Source organism: Lolium rigidum, chromosome 1, assembly GCF_022539505.1.
Source record: "Lolium rigidum isolate FL_2022 chromosome 1, APGP_CSIRO_Lrig_0.1, whole genome shotgun sequence".
In the NCBI taxonomy this organism is placed as follows: Eukaryota; Viridiplantae; Streptophyta; class Magnoliopsida; order Poales; family Poaceae; genus Lolium; species Lolium rigidum.
The window spans coordinates 36,174,730-36,195,263 of record NC_061508.1 but is presented as its reverse complement, the minus strand read 5'-3'; the positions used below and the strand labels follow the sequence as shown (position 1 = coordinate 36,195,263).

Genomic DNA, 20,534 nt, shown 5'->3' with positions numbered 1-20,534 from the left:
GAGGGCTTCTTCACCATCACCTCCACCAACGTCATCGCCAACAACCATGTGATCACTTTCCATCATCATGAGTGAGTAGTTCTCTGTAGGCATATGAGGTGGATGGTGTTTGGATGAGATTGATCATGTAATCATGCATATGTATCGAGATTTGAGGTGTTTATCTTGAGGATATTCATGTATGAGTGTTGGTACACATTTGCTATGTTTCATACTTGTTACTAGGGACCGAGTGATATGATTTCAGTACTTAACCTATATTGCTCCATCATATATATGAGTTTGGCATTTATCTGCAATGTTTATTTCTTATTATTATGTTGAACACGCGAATCCATAAAGTGACAGTTAAGGAAAAAAACAAGGGGAATATGTGATAGTTCAAGGATATTGTGTGTTCATGAAGTTTAATGCTTTGTTCCGGGTTATTCGAAAGGATATACTTTAATTGCATGTAGTTCCAAGTTGACCCCGATGAAATAGGCAGGCAGGGCAAAAGATGTTATACAAATTCTCTTGTTAGTATGCATAACTATATTTGGATCACACACCTGCATACAACTGAATTAGAGATAAGTGATATGTTACTAGGATTACATTATATGATCAATATCATTCATGTAACACCCCGCTATCACCTCATGCATACGCTTTTAGTTACTGAAAGTTACACATCTTTACTTCCGGTGAAAACTGAAAAATTGTTGCTATTGTCTACTACTCGTTTACTGCTTTGAATCAACAACTACAAATCATCACTTTCTCTATGAGTTTATTGACACGCAGGTGTGGTTGAGAGTGGTGTCTCAATTGCTAAAGTTTTATTGGTATTCTTGTGTTTCTCTCGAGTCAAACTATAAATTTGGGTAGTACTTTCCATCGAAGATTTCAGCGATCCTATAAGGGTACTTTACCCATATGTTTGTTTTTTTGGTAATTAATGACAATTCCTATGTACTAATGTTTTCATTGAGTCTTTGGTTGAAGGAATACTCCATAGGTTTTTGTTGGAGACCATTTTTTGGATTCAAGATAAAAAAAATTCAAGAGAGAAGGTTTGGCTCGAAGTCAGTGTCACAATCCTCCAAGGCTCATGATTTGAGCTATCAATGACCAAGATCTAGAGCATGCAATCAAATGAAGTGTTCCGGTTTGAATGAAGCATGAACGCCGTCATGAAGATCAAGCGGGACGCGGTTAATTCTCTCGCCCTCTTAAGGTTTCGGGTCAAGATGTGAAAAGAGAGAGAGGAACAACTCGAGACGAAGTTCGAAGGAGCGCTCGAAGGCGAAGCGCGACAAGGTAATCCCCTCTTTTTGGTTTTTATTGAGTATAGGACCCCGCACTATTAAGAGGGGGTCGAAATCGTTATTTGGTTCTTTGGCTCAAATCACCATCTCATTCGTTTGGCATCTTTGACCTTTTTTTTTTCTTCGCCATCGTATGCCGCCTTTGATTCTCACTATTCCACATCTCCAAAGGTAGCTCGAATTTTTTTGCTCGGCGTTTGCCAAATTCTTTTCCACCATTTTTGTTCGCCACAAAAAATATTACACCTCTTGGCTTCCACTCTATTCTCCACAATATTTCTCTCTTGCCCTCTCCAATATTTTGCTCCCGATGATGAGCAAAATTTGCTCAGATTTTACCTAAAAAGGGCACAAAAATTTGCTCCGTTTTTTTGCCAAAAGAGACTAAAGAAAAAAGAGTTAGAACATGAGGTTTGGCCGGTCAGACCTGCCTTCAGGCTGGTCAAATCGGATGGCCCATCTCCTCCTTTGCCACACGGGCTCAAATCAGGCAGACCGACCGGTCATGCCGGGCCAGCCCATCTGCCGCGCGCCCTTGCCCACCGAGCCACCCGCTCCTAAGCTTCTCGCATCGCCGCGTGCCTTGGCTCCCGCACTGCGCGCGAGCCAGCCTCGATCTATCCCGCATGCGGTCGCGTTGACCGCGCACGCGCGCCTCGACTCCGGCGCCCGAGGACGGTCCACTCCTTAGGCTGGTCATAGTGGAGAGTAACTTAGACTAGTAACATATGTCATGTTACTAGTCTAGGTTACTATCTTCATAATGGGTACTCCCTCCGGTCGGATTTAATCGACGCTGGAGGGGTACATGCGAAGCGAGAGTTCAAAGCAACGGGCGCGTCAATTAAATCAGTCCCGAGGTAGTAGTAACTTATATGTGGTGTCATGCATTGTGTCATTTATTATGTTGTAGACTCATTTTGCCTTGGGGTGTGTGATGTTATGGTAACATAGCTAGTTACCACCTCACTCTCTTTCTTCATTTATTGGCATGCCATGTCACCAAAATGCATTGAGATGTGTGATGTTACTAGCTATGTTACTCCCACTATGAGCAGTCTTAGACTACTCATAGTGGGAGTAACTTCACTAGTAACTAAGTGTCCAACTCAGCAAATTTGCTTATGTGGCAATGAGTTAATGAGGAGAGAGGAGGATGGAGTAACATAGCTAGTTACTGTAACATCACACTTCCCAAGATACAATGAGTCTATAAGCTAATTAATGAAAACATATATGATACTACTTTGATGTTACTAACCACTATGAAAGTAGTAACATAGAGTAGTAACATGTGCATGTTACTACTCTATTTACTTCCCACTATGACTAGTCTTAGAGCAACTCCAATAGTATAGCTGACTGTTGGCTATAAGCAAGATGACATTTCATTTATAGTCAACATGTAGCCAACAAGTACAATAATTGGCTATAAGAATGTTCTACTTTTTCAATGGATGACCCACTTTTCATTCACACACCTTACCTAGGAGCACGTGCTAGAGCTAGCTCTTGCGAGCCCACTCACATTCTCTCTCCTCTTCTCTCTCATCCAACTAGACACAAATATATTATTTTAATCTTTATAGCTAGCTGACTAGATCTTATTGTACTTGCTCTTACCTCGCTGGCCCATGCACTCCCGCTCGCTCCCTTGTTTTCCTCTCTTTCCACGCGCTAGCCCACTGGAAGATGGAACACCGCACGCCCTCATGCGTAGATGCCGATCGATCCCTGCTCCCGCTCCACGTCTCGCTCGCGTGGGCCCCGCCACTGCTGCTCCTCGTTGACCCGTGCCTGACTTTAGTCAGAGCAAGTCCAATAGTATAGTTGGTTTGTTATTTGTTTGCTATAAGGGCATCTCCAACGTAGCGACTCAAACGGACGTTGAGCAACCGTTTGCGTTCGCTCAGACCGAAAATGTGTCTGGTACCACCTCCAACGGGGCGACGCATCGTGACCGGACCGTCCGCGGTGATGCAAACACAACGCATATTTGCTCTTGGAATGCGTCGCGGCGGACGCTGTGTGGACGCGCCAAGTAGCCGCTCGCATCTCCACCGGGCCCGCCTGGTAGCGAGCATGTATCGAGGGCATCGCTTCCGCGGTCAGCGCTTTCGAGTCTGCGCCGCAGCCTTCGCCATCAATGTCGCGGCTGCCTCTTCTGCGCGCGCACTGGCGGGCGGCGGCTAGGCTTCTGCGCCGCCTTCAATGGCATCATTTCCCGCGCGTGGCCGGCTTTAAAAGTCCACCGGCATCGTTCCTACATCGCCCACACCTCCACTCCCACCACCACCGCCGCAACACCATGGGGAAGAAGAAGAACGACTTCGAGGCATCCGACAGCGGCACCAAGAAGGAGGAGCGGGTGATCAGGGTGGTGCTGCCCGTCAGCGTGGGGAGGCTGATGCACCGGAATTGGACGTCGTGCGACGCCTGGGGGGACGTGCACATGCCTGGCGGCTGGCAGCTCAGCTACCGCCCGGTGCCCGTCCCTCCTATGCCTGCGCGCGAGCTAGATAGGAGCACCGAGATCCGGTGAGGGAGGCGGTACCTGCCGCCGGACCTCCGCGCCGATCCCGCCTACGTCATCGAGTCCGACAGCTGGCGCATGTATCTCCTATCCAAGAGGGATCGGAGGAGGAGGGCGGGCTTCATGGGTGACAGGGACTTTCCCTTCAACCGTCCACCGGCGCCTCGTCGTCGAAGACAGCAGGCGCCGACGCGTGCGTAGCAGGCGCCAACGCCTAACGACAACGGCGACAACTATATCGAGGCGCTGGCGTACCACAACGAGGAGGTCAAGGACGACAGCGACGACTACGTCGCGTGCATCTTCCAGAAATGGCAGCTAGCCATGGCGGAGGGCCGCAAGTTTGAGTACCCGGACAACATGACAGACGACGAGATCACGAGGCTCGGCATCCTCGTCTCGGAGAACGACCGACCTGTGCATCCGCCTCTGCCCCGATACGCCACCGGCATCATGCCGTCGGGTCTGTCGGAGGATGAAGCCCTATGACTGGCGCTACAGGACTCGGCCACGCCACAACCGCCGCCTCCATCTCCCCCGTACAACCCGTGGGTGCCCCCACCTCAGCCCTGGGATTCTCAATCTCCGTCACAGCCCTAGGCTCCTCCACCTCCGCCACTGGGCGCGTCCACCACCGCCACAGCCACATGACTAGGCTCCTCCACCTCCAGCACCGCTGGCGCGCCCGGCGTACGTTCTGCCGGTTCCCAACTGGCCGTGGGTGGTACCGGAGCTCGTCGTGCTCGACAGCGACGAGGAGAAGAAGTAGGCACAGGCGTTTAGGTTTTTTTCCATGTGTTCAACTATGTAAATTATGTTTTCATGTTATAAAAAATGGAAATTCGAGAAAAAATGCGTCGTGCCGCTGGAGTCACCCCCCGACGCAAACGAACGCGCGGTCGATTTTGACCATTTCGGTCGACGCAAACGGAAGCGCGCGGACATTTTCGAACGCGAAATGCGTCGCCCCATTGGAGATACCCTAAGCAAGTTGCCAAGTCATCTATAGTTAGCTTGTATAGCTAACATGTACAATAGTTAGCTATAATAATGTAGTACTTTATCAATGTATGGCTCACCTTTCACTCTCACAAACTACCTAGGAGCACGTGCTAGAGCTGGAACCCACTTACCTTCTCTCTCCTCCAACTAGACAAGAATATGTTATTTTATTTCTTATAGCCAGCTGAGTAAGCCTTATTGGACATGCTCTCGGGCGATTCCGCCGCCCGCGCACTGGCTCGTATGCGTGGCCCGCGCCTGAAGCTGTTGCCGCTGCTTTTCCTGCTGTGGCCCCACACACCCACGTCGCCCTGCCTCGATCCACGCGTCGCTGCTCCTTCTCTCTCCCGCCGCATGACGCGCAACGCCTCCGCGTCCAGGCCGCCTCGGAGCTGTTGCATGGGTCGGGCCCGGTCATACCGGCCAATATCTCTGGTTCCCTCTTTTCCCGAGTCCGTTTCCAGTGAGTTCAATCGGTATGACCATTCACTCAGCCAGTCATACCGGGTACTCATCTATAATCTATAATACCTTAATAGGAGCAACCCACTATGAGATTTCTCTCAACATGCAGACTACCCACCTAAGCAAACATGCCACATCATCTTTTGTTCACAAGAGAAGATTTTATTTTTGTTGGCTCACTCCACCATGAAAATCACGCAGCACCAAATGTCCAAATCTCTGTACATTATGATGAAACTGAACAGACGGCATGCATGTCTTTTACTATCCCACTAGAAGAGATGAATAGTTGTTGCTTCAGTTAATTCCGTCGCTCCATCTCCATTACTGTTTCATTTAGTTAAACATATTATTTCTCTTCCCACAAACCTTCACAGTCTGTATCTCTTCACCTTCTTTTCCGTTACCTTTGTCCACTGCATGCATGTGCCCGTTCTTCTCTATTTAATCTGTAGGCATCTTTCTAATTTCCTGCCTCCACTTTGCCTGTAGCACCGATTCAAATGTCGATGCCTCTCTTTCATCTGGCCGGTGATCACCACCGCTAGAAGTCCACAAAGATCCTACTCTCCAGACCCTGGAGGATATATATCCTCATTGAGTTTGGACTTTGGAGAAGAAAATTTCTCCCTTTTAATCTATTATCCTGCAATACTACCTCAGTTTGTTGATCCCCGATCTGCTTTTGCCTTCCTCTCATCCCCTTTCATGTATTGAATTGTATGCTTACTGCCTTGGTTTTTCTTAGGTATATGTACAAATCTGACGGTGCAGTTCTTGAAGTTACCAAACAACATTACTGAAATATTAGCGCTCTATTTTTTTGACTCGCTGGTAGAAGCTAAACAAACTGCAGTTTTTCTTTACTAATCGCTCGCAGAAGCTATATAAAATGGTGTGTCGTGCTTGATTTTAGAGTATGATTATTGAGCATTTGTCATTTGTTCACAGGTAATGCTCTTGCTGCACATGAGCATGCCTCAACAACCTATTGTTTTATATATAAAGCTCTTTCTTTACGTAGTATGACCTTCATTGTTTTATATTCTAATAATTAAGGCGGGACTTCTTCAACTTCATGCAAGCTAGCCCATGGTAATTTTTTTTTTGAGATCCACTAGCCCATGGTAATGGAATGAGATTTTGGTTCTGAAAAGTTCTTCTGTTGTTATTATTGGATCTAAGATTATTTCCTCTCATCTATCATTCAATGTTTTTATTTTTTATTCAGTTTACTACTGTGGATTCTATAATAATTTTTCTCTGAATTTGCGGAGTTTGCCAACATTAGAAATAGTTTGTGGCCTGCAAACGGAAGTAAGATTATCCAAGAAATTAATTATGATGTGTCTTCTTGGTAAGTACGACATATATATTCATGATTACCATTTTGTGTTTTCTTAAGAAATACAAAGCATATAGTCCAAATTATTCAGGACAAATGAAAAGAAAGAAAAAACATTGTGATCCGATGCAAGTGTGACTATGCAATTTCCCATATAACTCGAATATTTGACTGTGGCATGATAGTCATATGGTAATTGCATCAGGTATTATCTATATGCAGACAACAGGTGAAAATAAAACTACTACATTCATGTGTAGGTACTGTAGGTATTTAGTGTTTTCAACAGTGGTGTATTAGTACTATCTATACAAGAAATTAGACCATAGGTTTGGATGGGGTATCCCAAGTTTGAAGCTATTCTTCGTTTTAACCAAACTACTAAATTATTCTTTGTGTACAGTATATTGGATTCATTTTACATTCTCTTACCAGTGCTAAACTGAAGTTATAACTCTTCGTTGGTGTGTGCAGTTGGAGTAAAAATTACTGTTTTCAACAAAGGGTTATAGCCAGAAGCAACATTTGGTCTTCTACAGGAAAATTAAATGCGGGGCGACCCTTATGTTCATTTTAGGTCACTTTAGGTCATCTCAAAGAAGGTTTAAAAGCCTAAGGTGACTACCTGGCATGAGAACCTTTTAATGATACCTCTTACTTCTAATTGTATTTATCCGACATCCAAAAAATGTTAGCATCAAAAAATTTCATTTAGTTTATCTTCACTTCCTTCTTTTTAGTGTGCATATTTCTTTTGGATATATATAATATAACAAAATATCCCGCTGCAACGCGCGGGGTATCTTCTAGTAATATCTAAATGGGAGCAACCCACTAAAAGTATTTCTCTCAACATGCAAGATGTCCACCTCACCAACCATTACAGAGCAATTGTAGTGTGCCACGTTGTGCAGCTCTACCACATCAGCATTTGTTGTCTGCATGTTTAGTCGTTTCACCTGCACACCACATGCTAATTAGAACATTGATGTCGTGGCTTTTTGGGCTGCAAATAAGATGCCCATCCGGAACGGCAATGCTCCACTCTGAAAAACTGTCAATGCTAATTATTAACAGGGCATCAACCATTCATCTACCAAAAAGAGGTGCACTATTCGTTTCTGAAGCATCGCTATTTAGTTTCCTAATGATGGGTTGTCCAAAAAAATTCCATGTGAATGAAACACTCAGCTGCATGATAAGTAACGGATGGAGGCATTCCAGAAGTTGTTTGGGAACGTCTCAGCCCTCTTTATAGAACAACCATCCCTCAGCTTTTGTGAGCCTTCTTCCATCTTCCGATGGATGTGAAGCATTGGCCATGAAACCATTATACTACCACTTCTATACCTGTGTTCAAGTCTCCAATTATCTTAAATCGCCCAGTCTTGCGAGCAAGGTCGTGGAAGCTGCTCCTCCAGATTGGTGACGCTCCTGTTGTTGATGTGTTTGTACATTCCGGCGCCATACACACTCAGGTTGCTCCATTCTATGCTCTCTACTTCTTGCAGTTTCCGAGTGGTATGTATTGTCTGCAGTTGAACACTAGAACCTGATATCTTTGACGAAATGTAAGTGAGGTTATGACTCTTCCTGTGTTTCCATCATGATGATTGGTTCCAACATTTCCTGAACCATGACAAAGGTCTTCTCTCCATTTCTGCAATCAACCAGTGGATGTATTTTGACTGAAATTATGGCTTTCTCCTGTTCACACTTGATGATATGCAGTAAGGCCTATGGAGACTATCTAAGGAACCTAAAAACATGCAACTATGAAATTATTTATTGCATTGTTCTAATGGAACGTCGTTGTTATTGGCTACTATCCATTCATGTGGTGACTTTCAGTGGATCTAAAGATGTACTTCGAGAAGGAACTTTCAGAATTATAATTTTCCAGACAATAGTTTGGAGAATAATAAATTGTACCAACAGTCTAAGCCCGACAACATGCAAGACGGACAACTGATTTCCTCTGTCAGGTGTCTTGCTCTTGATTCCTTGCTACAGATCTATACTCCAATAACATTTTGTATCTCCCATCATTGCAGAGGTATACATTTACCCAAAAGTTAGTTCTTTTTTGTTTCATACATTATATAATCGCAAGTTCTATGACTTCTTTTTTAGAAATGTTACCCTACATATTCGTTGTTGTATTCAAAATATGTAAACATTTGACAATTGCAGATCATAGTATAAATAGCTCCACCTAGATACATGTACATGCATGGGCATGATATGTTACACTATGTAATTCAAATAATAGCATGTACGTTGCAACATAAGTAAACGGCTAAATTTTCTTTTTCACTTATTAACTTCGCTCATGTATATGTCTAAAAGTTACCGCAGCAACGCGCGGGGAATCATCTAGTTTTCTGTGTTTTTTTCTGATTTTTCTGCATAAAAGGCAACTATGTGTTGGGATCAATTACCTTTGTCATTCTATTTTAATCCAGATCCAATTTGTGAAGGTCTCAAGAAGTTCATCTCTATTCCCCAACTCAAATCCTTGATCCCTTGTGTTTCATCCATCAATTTTGGGAGTTGATCCATGCATCTTGAACATCTCATCATCATCTCTCTTTCCACCGATCAAATTTGTGATTTGAGCCGTTGTATCAAGTTTCCCTCTCTGATCTTTTTACTCTTGGAGGTTGAGGACTCCTAGAATGTAGCGGTCGCTAGGAGCGATCAATTTTGTGACCGAGCGAGAAAGTTTGTACGGGATTGAAGGCCTTCCTAAAGTCTTCACATAGTGGAATGAGCTCCTACTTCGTGGAAGGAGCTCACGGAGAAGAAGGTGTGCCTTCGTGGCATTCGGTGTCCTTCGTGGTACCGCACCTCTCCAACGCTGACTAGCTTTCCCTCAAGAAAGTGAACATCGGGATACATCGGCGTCTCCATGTGCTTCGGTTATTTCTTTCCACCTATTTATTTGTGATAGCCATCGAGTTTGAAGTTCTTGATATTTATATTTTGTCATTTAGGTGCTTCACTTAGTTTGCATTAGGCCACTTTATTTATCCGCATAGCCTAAAATTGCAAACAAGTTAAGGAATATTTTGTAGAACCTTTTCACCCCCCTCTAGGTTACCGACATTAAACTTTCAGATCCCCTATATTTGTGGGCATCACTAGGTCAAGAGAGGGAGAAGGGTTGGGGGAGGTTTTGGTATGGTCTCAGTTAACATTTTAACATTGTTGCCCCGTTAAAAAAATATAAAGATGCCTTAAATTTTAGTGGTCAACAACTTACAACTGTAACTATAGTCTATACTTATATAATGTCTATAAAATTTGTAAAAATATATATGACATGAAAGATATTTGCAAGAGAATGCACCAATATCATTATACGTTTTGATTCCATATAATTTTGTACTCTCTTCGTTCCAAATTAATTAAATCAACTTTGTCCAGATATACACACATGTAGATCTAGACAAAGCTGAGTCAACTAATATGGAACTGAATGAGTATATATCAGTGGTCAAAGTTGTGGACCAAAGACCATGAAAAAATTTGCCTTATATTTTGGGACGGAGAGGGTAATATATACTAGATGTGAAAAATGACGAAACTGGCAAATTATCTAAAACTGCAACATAAAATAAACCCACTCTAAAAAGATCATGTTTTGACCCTTTTGCATGACCCATGACGCCATGGTTACATTGCACGTCTCCCTGGTCTAGTGTGATATGCTTATTTTCCGACATGGTGAGCCAAATCCGTAGCATGTAAGCATGGCATCAAGTCCTATGGCGTCATGCTCTAGTCATACGACTATGTTGGGAGATGTTATGATAGAAGTGTTTCGATTAGTGAATAGGGCCGAAGAGGTGATGCCACCTCAAAACTCCCCTTCTATTGTGATAGTTTTGAGCCTTGCAAAGGTAACTTAAAATTTATCCTCCTTCTTGGATCTTTTGAGTGGGAATCTTTATCCTTAAGACATTATTATGTCCCTTGGAAATCTTTCTTCTAAAGATTTTCTATAGTCTCTTAGAGCCTCTCCCCTTGAAGTTTATTTCAAGTGAAAGTGTGCCCATGAGAGCGGGCTTTTATAGGCTATGACAGTAGGTGTTCTTCACACATGACTAATGATATCCTTGCAGGGCGAGATACGAGGGCTACAAAGGTCATTTTGGTCCACGATGCGTGGATGGGAGAGAACCTATGGCCTATGGTGGACCAAGCATGTTTAATGATCTTTTTTTCATTATGGGGTTTTCCTTCTTAGGCCTCTTATCATATAAATTTGCAAAAGTTACTTGGCAATGTTACTTATTCAGTTATCCAAAATTAACATAAAAGATGGACATACGAAATAATACAATAGTATTTAAGAAAACGGTTAAACAAAGTTTGGCTCCCCCACCCCTAAGTTTGGTAATTCTTCTGCCTAGCTATTAGGCTGTTTAGAGAAATTTGATGATGTTTATCCATCCTAATTACTATTGAATTGTTTAAGTTACGCTCTCACGCCTCCTTACTGTTATCTCCAAGCTTCACCACAGGAAAGGATAATACCGGTTGTAGCATGAAGTAGTTTTTTTCAGTGTTTAGCATGAAGTAGTTACGTCAACAAGGCGTTCAACTAGTAGAAACTAATCACGCGGGTGAAAACCATCTATGACGGAGGTATACTTGAAGGAGGGTGCACTAGTCACCGAAATCCTCGTCGAAATGTCGAGTTTTGGCTCTTCGTTTAAACTTCAGACTATAGGGTGAAAGAAAATGTCACTCATGAGCATCTCCCACACATAAGTTTTTAGTCAATCATCATACTCATGTTCGATTCTCATCTTATTAGTCAAAAGTCAGAACTTACTAAATTCAACCAAATTTATAATAGAAATTATCAACAACTACAATATAGTTTAAGCACACTATAGACATATATCTTCTTGTGGATTATTGATATCTTTTGGTATTTTAGATGTTTATATTTTGGTTTGTTGCGACATTGTTAGCTTAGATTAGGTAACTTTTTGACTATATACCCCCTTTTAGGGATCGGTCACATTTTTCTCGTAGATTTCTCGTTGAAGTGTTGGATTGGCGTGGCTTGTGTTTCACTTAACAAAATTCCTACGGTTGTTGTATAAATTAAGGGCTTTTAGCTGGTTTATATGTTTTATTTCCTTCATATGTATCTAAATTTGATTGAGTCAAAACAATATTGGGACATAGTTATGGCTTTTTTTTCTCTCAAACATGCCTAGCCACGGTTGACCCTTTGCTATATATTTTACGCACCTGCATGTGAAAATCTTAAACTCGCTATGTCCATCAGCTGAATAACAACATGGCTGAATAACACACTTCGTAAGGATTCTCATATATAAATTTCCATCATAGAGGGATGGAAGATATGGGTTGTTGCCTGTTGACATTGGGCTAGCTAAAGTTGGAACGTGTCGCATTGCCGCTAGACCATGTGAACATCCCACACTAGCTAAGGAGATGTGCTTCTAAAAAATGCCAAAGGGACATAGAGATATGAAAATCACGTTGTGAGGGGCAGCCATTCAAATGTAGAATATTAAGAGTTTTTAGCAAGATTTAAGCTACTCCATCCTTAACAAAATAAATATCACAACTTTATCTAGATATAGGAGATAGAGTTGCGACAGATAGTACTTTGAAGCTGAACTGGGATAACTAGATCAAGTTGACATTTCCTAAATAGCAAAGGCTAAATAACGCCTCCATTTAGACATTCGACTTGACACACCAACGCCAACCGAGTCAACATCCACAACACACTTTGAATATTTTGTTTGGCCTAATTAAACATGACAGAATAACACACTCTGCATCTAATGCTCTACTAAGTAGCTAGGTGGAGTTTGTTCCAGCAGATCATGAGAAGAACTTGTAAGACTTGTAGTTCATGATGATGGAACGGAGGGCTCCGATAGGCGCCAGCACTGACAGGAGCACGCCGATGATAATGCAGAACTGCCATCCAACCAGGAAAACAACAGTTAGATTTTCGGAATGAAAAAACAACATCTGGAACTGTTACCAAATAATAGAGTCTTAATATCAGAGAAAACAAGAGGCAGGCTATGCTGAGAGTTACTGAGACTTACCCAGTTGATACACCAGGACCGGCCAAACTTCTTTGGCTTCTTGATGCACAGCCACATAATGCAGGGAAGCTGCAGAAGCAATGCCAATCCGGTTGATTAAGAAACCAAACGTACAGATCTCACTAACTAAAACAAGAACTACTTAGTGCAAACCAAAGAGAAATCAAATAGTCTTACGAAGTAGGTTGTGGGGGCCTGAGCAAAACCACCGAAGAACCCTAGCAATCCACCGAAGAAGGGGATGGCGATGCCGACCATCATGGTAAATGCTGCACGGAATCAAGGGTAGAAAACTGAACATTAGATTCTGTGACACTGTAAACCTCAAGTACTTCTGCGCGTCCGCGATGCTGAACGGAGTACTAGCGAACATCGTTAGTGCTGTGTAACCAAAGTCATGATATGTTAATTATACTCACCGACATAGAGCGAGCGAGCGATCAGACGAAGAGGCCACCCGGGCTTGAACCGCAGCTTCTTCACCAGGAACGTCTCGAGCATGTCGAACACCGGCATCGCGTAGATCTGCAATCTCTCAAACGCGCACAACGTGATTAGATCTCACAGTAATATATTTATGAACATATATGTACATGCACCCCGTGCGATCAATCTGTGTAGTATGTATGTACGTAGCACTTGCCTGGTAGCTGCCGATGACGTGAACGACGACGAACATGTTGGCGGCGGCGATGAGCCAGCGGGGCTTCTCGAGGGTGATAAGGATGTTGTCGTCGACGGCGTTGCCGAAGGCGTAGTACCCGACGAAGGCCACGGGGAGGTAGCAGATGGCGACGACGATGTATGCGACGATGACGCCCTTCCACATGGGCTTCTTGGACGGCTTGTCCGGCGTGGACGGGATGGTGGCCTGGATCTCCAGCACCACGTTGTGGCCGGCGTACGCGAAGGCGACGTCACCAAGGGCGTTAAGGAAGTTGAACGTCCTCCCTGCCGACGTGGAAGCCGTCATGCTGTAGTCTACCACGGCTCCGGCACCGCGGGTGGTAGCGTGGTGCACGGAGGCCACCCAGGCGATGGTGGAGTAGGTGAGCGACATGACGGCAGCGGCGAGGGAGATGAGCGAGATGGAGTTGAAGTTGGGGAGCTGCGAGAGGAGGAAGTGGGCGGAGCCGAAGATGACGATGAAGAGGCTGGTGCGGATCGGGGGCGCGTCCGGGCTGACCACGTCGTGGAACTTCTTGAGGGACTTGCCGCCGGTGACCATGTAGCAGATGCAGACGCCCACCTCGACGATGAGCTGCTGCGGGACGACTATCCAGAGGCCCAGCTTCTCGCCAAAGGCGTGCTGGCCCAGCTCATGGTACCGGTCGAAGCGCTTGCCGGGCACGCACTCGTGCATCTCAACCATCTGCCACAGCGTGTAGAGGGTGATCAGCCATGAGAGGAGCATGGCCGCCACACCGGGACCCCTGAAACAGTTTAAGCAGATTTGAGAAAAATTTACGTATGAAAGGAATAAGCCATTTTTAGGTAGTACTCCATTGATACTAAGATCGATCTACTCTGTGAAAACACATCATGGTCCCCAGCAGTCTCCGCACCGTTACTTGACATGCATCCACTGATCGATCTACGTTTCTTCACACAAAAACTAACCAATCTCAACTTGTTTCGATCTCGCCAAGTCTATTCTATATATCTTGACGGCACAAATAAATAAGAACATGAACGTCGATTCACTAATCTAGAAATCCAATCTAAACGTGCACACGGAGGTAGCGAAATCCAATCTAAACATAAACAGGGGATGGAGCTAGCAGAGACAATGACGATAACTATATCTCGAGGAGATGACCTAAGCGCGCGCATTGAGTACGTACCATCCGAGCTCGGACATGGCGTAGGGCAGGCTGAGGACGCCGGCGCCGACCATGGCGGTGACATTGTGGAAGGCCGAGTACCACCACTTGGCGTTCCTGGAGGAGGTGATGGGCAGCCAGTCGTCGATCTCCTGCTGCTCCTTGCTCTTGGTGGTGTTCATGGCGGACGGCGCCATGGATCCGATCTCCGGCGGATTGGATCTGCCAAGCCGGCGCGAATGGCGGATGGATAGATGCTACCACCGCTGCTGGCTGTATATTCCGAGCGGAACCTCCACACGGATATATATGGGAAGCGGCTGCACCTGTAACGAACTGGCTGCCGTATCTGGGGATTCTGTTGCGGGAGAGAATCGTTCTGCCCTGCCATGCGCAACAGGAATCGGGCGCCGACATGTGGACCCCACACGCCCTTCTTCCCCGCGAGATACCCGCGTTCGTTAGCAAAACCCTGGTTGCCCGGCCCAGTCCCGCGCAGAGAATGGTTCACCGCGCCGTTCCGTTCTGTTCATTTTACGCGCCACAGTAGCGCTGGAGCGATCCCGTCCCGTCTTAACCGGAGCTACCCAACTCCACGGTTATTTTTTTTTGTTACGATTACGAACAAGAAGCACTTCAACACGGATCCATGCGAGACGCGCCTTCTACTTTTTTTTTCTTGGGAGAGGATTGGCTCGTGGACACCATTTTTCTATGGTCATTGCCAAAACATACTGCTCAACTACTTTTTGTTGCTGAGTACCAATATAATTTTAGGGTACATTTGCTAGAACACACTTCGTAGCTAGAAAAAGTTCATTGCAACAAGCCATTTTAGAAACATTTTCTTTTTTACGATTTATTTCCGTGGTCTAACCATTCATTGGCCGCTATCGACCAGCCATAAGATCTGCACCTTGTCAATCTAGTGCTGCCGTTTGCCTGATGGAGTAGCACGAAGAATATGACGATGTGAAGGCATGAATAATGGTTGATAAGACTATTTTATCTTAAGTATTTGCATGTGATTAGAGAAGAAGAAAAACAAGTTCTGCCATGAATTATCTCTTAGGTTACCCCTATAATTATCGGTTGCATGCTCCTTAAATTATGGCATGGTTATAAAAATGAGCTACCCTCTCCGATTCATATTAATTGACTCCAATATGGATGTATCTAGAACTGAAATCTATCTAGATACATCCATATTAGAGTCAATTAATATGAACCGGAGGGAGTAGAAAACAATGTTTGAGATAAGACATCTAGTACAATGGAGAAAATTGGCTTAGTCAAGGTCTTAGAGCTGCCATGCATGATATTTGCTGAGTTCCAGGAGTGGGAAAGGAAAAAAGATGAGGTTTCCATACCTTAGCTAAGAGATGATCCCTTAGAACATAAGAGAATACGATTCGCTCCATCTTACCACATGCATTCCATTAGCAATATAATTTTGGCTGAACAAGTTTGTGAGGCGACCTCAAACATGTTTTAGAATCTGCACATCTGTATGGAATTCAAACTCAGTATGATCCCTTCCGTTCCTTCTCACGATCATGGTATATATCTATTTTCTCTCCCCATATTATTTTTTTGCTTTGCACACTAATTTTGTAATGTTGTGCAAGGGAGGTAGATATACTTTCAACTTCATGGGACTCAAAATAGATCTTGGTACTTAGTAAATAAATCCTAGACTGGGTATGACGTAATTCATAGATTATATCTTGAGTATCAACCTCATCTTTCACTCATTCTAAATTATTTAGTAGTGCTATTATTTGATTCTTGCATTGCTCTTTTCTTTATTTATTGAGCATGGTTCTATTTTGTAATCAAACCAATAGTCTACTATTGAGCATGGTTCTATTTATTGAGCTAGATATACTTTCAACTTCATGAGACTCAAAATAGATCTTGGTACTTAGTAAATAAATTCCAGACTAGGTATGAAGTAATTCATAGGTTATAGCTTGAGTATCAACCTCATCTTTCACTCATTCTAAATTATTTAGTTGTGCTATTATTTGATTCTTGCATCGCTCTTTTCTTTATTTATTGAGCATGGTTATATTTTGTAATCAAACCAATAGTCTACAACATGTTCAATTATGACCACTTAAAATCTACAATCGGTACTCATTAGTGTGGAAGACTTCAAAGTCATCATATAATGTAAGACAAATAATACACATCATAATTCATACATCTAAAACAATAACCACGAATCAACATACTTCAACTATAATAATGACTCGAGAATCATGGGATATAAATAATTCCTTTATCCAAGGGTGCTAAAGTTGCACTTATTACGCAAATTCAAAATAAATTAAAATGCATGTGAATAAGGTAGACATGCTAAGTGTGTAAATATAGATTACAAGGCTTTAAATATCTCCCAAGCTTATAATCAAGCCGGGAGGGATCACATAACTCCTTATGAGTACCTAGTAGCTCTTCTCCTAAGTGGAGAAGACATCCCCTTCCTCTTCATGTTTAAGGTCGCAAGCGTGAGCAATTGATGCATGTAAAATGCATACATGAACTTTATACTTTATTAACATTAATTCCCACATATTTTCAACATATATGATGTTATTACCATGTTTTACATTAATTTATGGGGATTTAACAATGATGCCATTTATTTGAATTATAACTCTACAGAACAGGAAAACCATGTTTTCTGTATTTTTCACTTTCAGAGATCTATACAGAGTCAAATTGATCTAGAACTTCTGGAGAATCATTTTTTCAATGAGAGAAGCATCATAGACTTCTAGACCAGAGCTGGAAGGCTTGGAGGCCCAAAAGAGGGCAGGTGGCGTGCCCACCCTGCTAGGGTGCGCCACCGCCTCTTTCTCGGCCATTGATCATCCAAATCAATTGATTCTTTCGCGAACTGACATTTTTTAACCTAAAAATCACTATGTATATGACCCCCGAGGGTTCCCTGGAGGAGAGCACCGCAGAAACACTGAAACACGACGACGAAGCCACTTTAATGCTTCCTAATTAAACTGAGACTAAATAAGAATATTAAAAAAATACCATCAATACGTCAAGGAGAGAGTTTCACTCTTGCCAGGCGGGGAAGCTTTACTTTGACTTTGGGAATCAGATTGATAGCTTTTTTAATGGGGCGAGAAGAAGCTTTTCCCGCATTCCTGTTGATGCAGAGATCAGACGAGAAGGCCCATCTCCTTACTAGAATCCGATGTGGTGGTAATACTTATGGTGGGACACTTTATATTGTTATTTTAATTTCAATTTATTTTCTTGTATCAAATCAACCTCCACCACTCAATTAAATTGTCTAGTGCATAATCAAGTAAAACTTGTGACAATTTAGTTGTAGGGAATATTAGCTTTTCTTTCTTGCTCTTGCGGATCGATACCCCACTTACACGTTGAGGGGTTGTAAGGGTACATTGCCCCTATGTGTGATTTTGGTAATTAATGATAACGCCTATGGATTAATGTTTTCATTGAGTTTATATGAAGGATATTCTATAGGCAATACTTGTAGTCCATATGTTGGATTCAAGTATGGATGCCATGAAGATAAAAGATATACCTTGAGTATTGGCATCAAGATCATCGATTTGAAGACGTATATGTGATATGATGAAGAAGAAGAAATGAAGATGGAGTTCTTATGTGGAACTCAATATTAGCCATGCTCTATCTTATGTGTTAAGCATTGAATGATCAAAATCTTGAGTGCTCGATTCCAAGTGAAGAATTCAAGATATGTCTCTAAGTCTGTGTCATGATAGTCTCATAAGTTGAGCTATGGTTGACTAAGATTTAGAGCATGCAAACAAATGAAGAGTTCTTTAATTATACACCTCAAGATAGTATGATAGAGCATGAGAAGATACAAGGTTGACCGATACAAAGAGTGAAGAATAAGATTCAAGTTTGGTCAACACATGAAGCATAAAGATGTGCCACATGAAGTCATGTGGTATGGTAAGCTTTGCCAATTATGCTTTATGAACTAACCCATCATATGTGTACCTTTGTGTTGTCTATGTGGGTTAGGTATCTTTCCATGGGCGTGCATCAAAAGTGAGATTTAATATAGACCATGAGAGGATGAGATCAAGTGGTGATCATCATCATGGTCGAGTTGGGAAAGTTCAAGATGAGCATCTCAAAAGGATCATATGCTTGAATATTTGCCATCCATTTGGTGATAATGGACATGTGAAGATGTGCATCAATGGAGCTTTCCCATCATGGTGTATAGGGGAGCATTTGTGAGTCTTCACGAAACAACAATGATCAAGTGAGGCATTCCAGATTGAGTGGAGCTTGAAGAGTTATCATCAAGATCAAGCGGAATGCGCAAGGCAAAGGTATTGTCTTGCTAGGTTTTCCTTTTACCGGTTTCAAGGTGGTTATTGGGAGACCAGGTTATAGGATAGATAGCCGCACTATCAAGAGGGGCTTTTAGTTGAATAACTTGATCGCATCGTCTTAGGGAGCTCAATCCTTTGCATACTTTCCATATCCCAATTGCTTCTTGGTGTTCCTCTGTGTGAATTTCTTGTGCTTGTTGCTAGCTTTTCAACAAGCCCAATTTCATCGAAAATGGAATCCGCATGCATATTCTATTGCGTTTTCGAGTTTGGACATCTTTACCGTTTCTTGACGTTGGGAGACTCCTTCTCTAAAATCATCTAAAAATATTCTGTGAGGAGTCTCAATATTTCTAGTTTTGTTGGGGTTATATTTGTCGTTATTTTCCAACAAAATTGGTTTCATGTAAATCGGAGTTCAGGAGCATTTTCTATTTAAAAGAAAAATAAAAGGTATTTCAAAGGGTCCCGAAATCCGGCCCACCACCCGGCCTCACTGAGCTAGCCACCGGCCTGCCTGGTGGGGACCGGCCGCTGGGCTCGTGCACACCAGCCCGCTCTAGGGGGTATCCCGACCCATGTCCGGCACCCCGCCCCGTGGTCGCCGGACCGGCCGGCCCAGCACCCGGTCGACCCCCCCGCCGGTTGGGCTCTTTTGGCCACTGCCGCCCTGCAGCACCCCATTTGGCCTGTTGGCCGGCATCGTGATACGTCCAATTTGCATCACTATTTTATATCATAATTTGCTGTTATTCATTGATATATTTCATATTGGGACACAATACTTATGTTATTTCATCTATTTTGCATGTTTCATGATTATTTGGGGATCGAGCACCGGAGCCGGGATTCCGCTGGAAAAAGCACCGTCGGGATGCAATATTTCGGAAGATCAACGCGTGGACGGAAGTTTTACCAAAAATCCTATTTTTCCGGATGACGAAGGAAGCCGGAAGGGGAGCCAGTTGGACCCAAGGTGGGCCCACACCATAGGGCGGCGCGGCCCATGGCTCCGGCCGCGCCACCATGTGGTGTGGGGCCCCCACAACCTCTTTCGCCTCCTTTTCTTCGCGAAACCCTTCGTCCCGAAGACCTAAGCCACAGAGGAATCCTCACGAAGGGTTACGGCCGCCTCGCGGGGCGGAGAACACCGGAGAGAAAAGAGCTCTCCGGCGGGCGGGAATCCGCCGGGGAAATTCCCTCCCGGAGGGGGAAATCGACGCCATCGTCACCGTCATCGAGCTGGACATCATCTCCATCACCATCATCATCATCTCCACCATCATCACCGCCATCTCCACCGCTGGACATCGTCACCGCTGTAGCAATTTGGGTTTGATCTTGATTGTTTGATAGGGGAAACTCTCCCGATATCGATTTCTACTTGTTGTTGATGCTATTGAGTGAAACCATTGAACCAAGGTTTATGTTCAGATTGTTATTCATCATCATATCACCTCTGATCATGTTCCATATGATGTCTCGTGAGTAGTTCGTTTAGTTCTTGAGGACATGGGTGAAGTCTAAATGTTAGTAGTGAACTATGGTTGAGTAATATTCAATGTTATGTTATTTA

At 43.5% G+C, this 20,534-nt stretch overlaps 1 protein-coding gene across 1 annotated transcript; it reads right to left on the bottom strand.

Annotated features, from left to right (window-relative positions):
• Positions 1-12,532: 12,532 nt before the first annotated feature.
• LOC124671083 (lysine histidine transporter 2-like) lies at positions 12,533-14,785 on the bottom strand. The gene is made up of 6 exons (XM_047207520.1): positions 14,610-14,785; positions 13,409-14,198; positions 13,185-13,290; positions 12,943-13,034; positions 12,766-12,834; positions 12,533-12,631 (listed from the first exon to the last, which is right to left on the bottom strand). Exons 1-6 carry the CDS (start codon positions 14,783-14,785, stop codon positions 12,533-12,535), a joined length of 1,332 nt encoding a protein of 443 aa, XP_047063476.1.
• Positions 14,786-20,534: the final 5,749 nt, after the last annotated feature.

Excerpts from the sequence above, each read along its gene's own strand:
- LOC124671083 (XM_047207520.1), bottom strand. The coding sequence starts at position 14,785 with ATGGCGCCGTCCGCCATGAACACCACCAAGAGCAAGGAGCAGCAGGAG. Across the intron at positions 13,291-13,408 it reads ACGTCATCGGCAGCTACCAG|ATCTACGCGATGCCGGTGTT; the intron begins GCAAGTGCTACG and ends GAGAGATTGCAG. Across the intron at positions 12,632-12,765 it reads GGTCCTGGTGTATCAACTGG|TTCTGCATTATCATCGGCGT; the intron begins GTAAGTCTCAGT and ends GTTGGATGGCAG.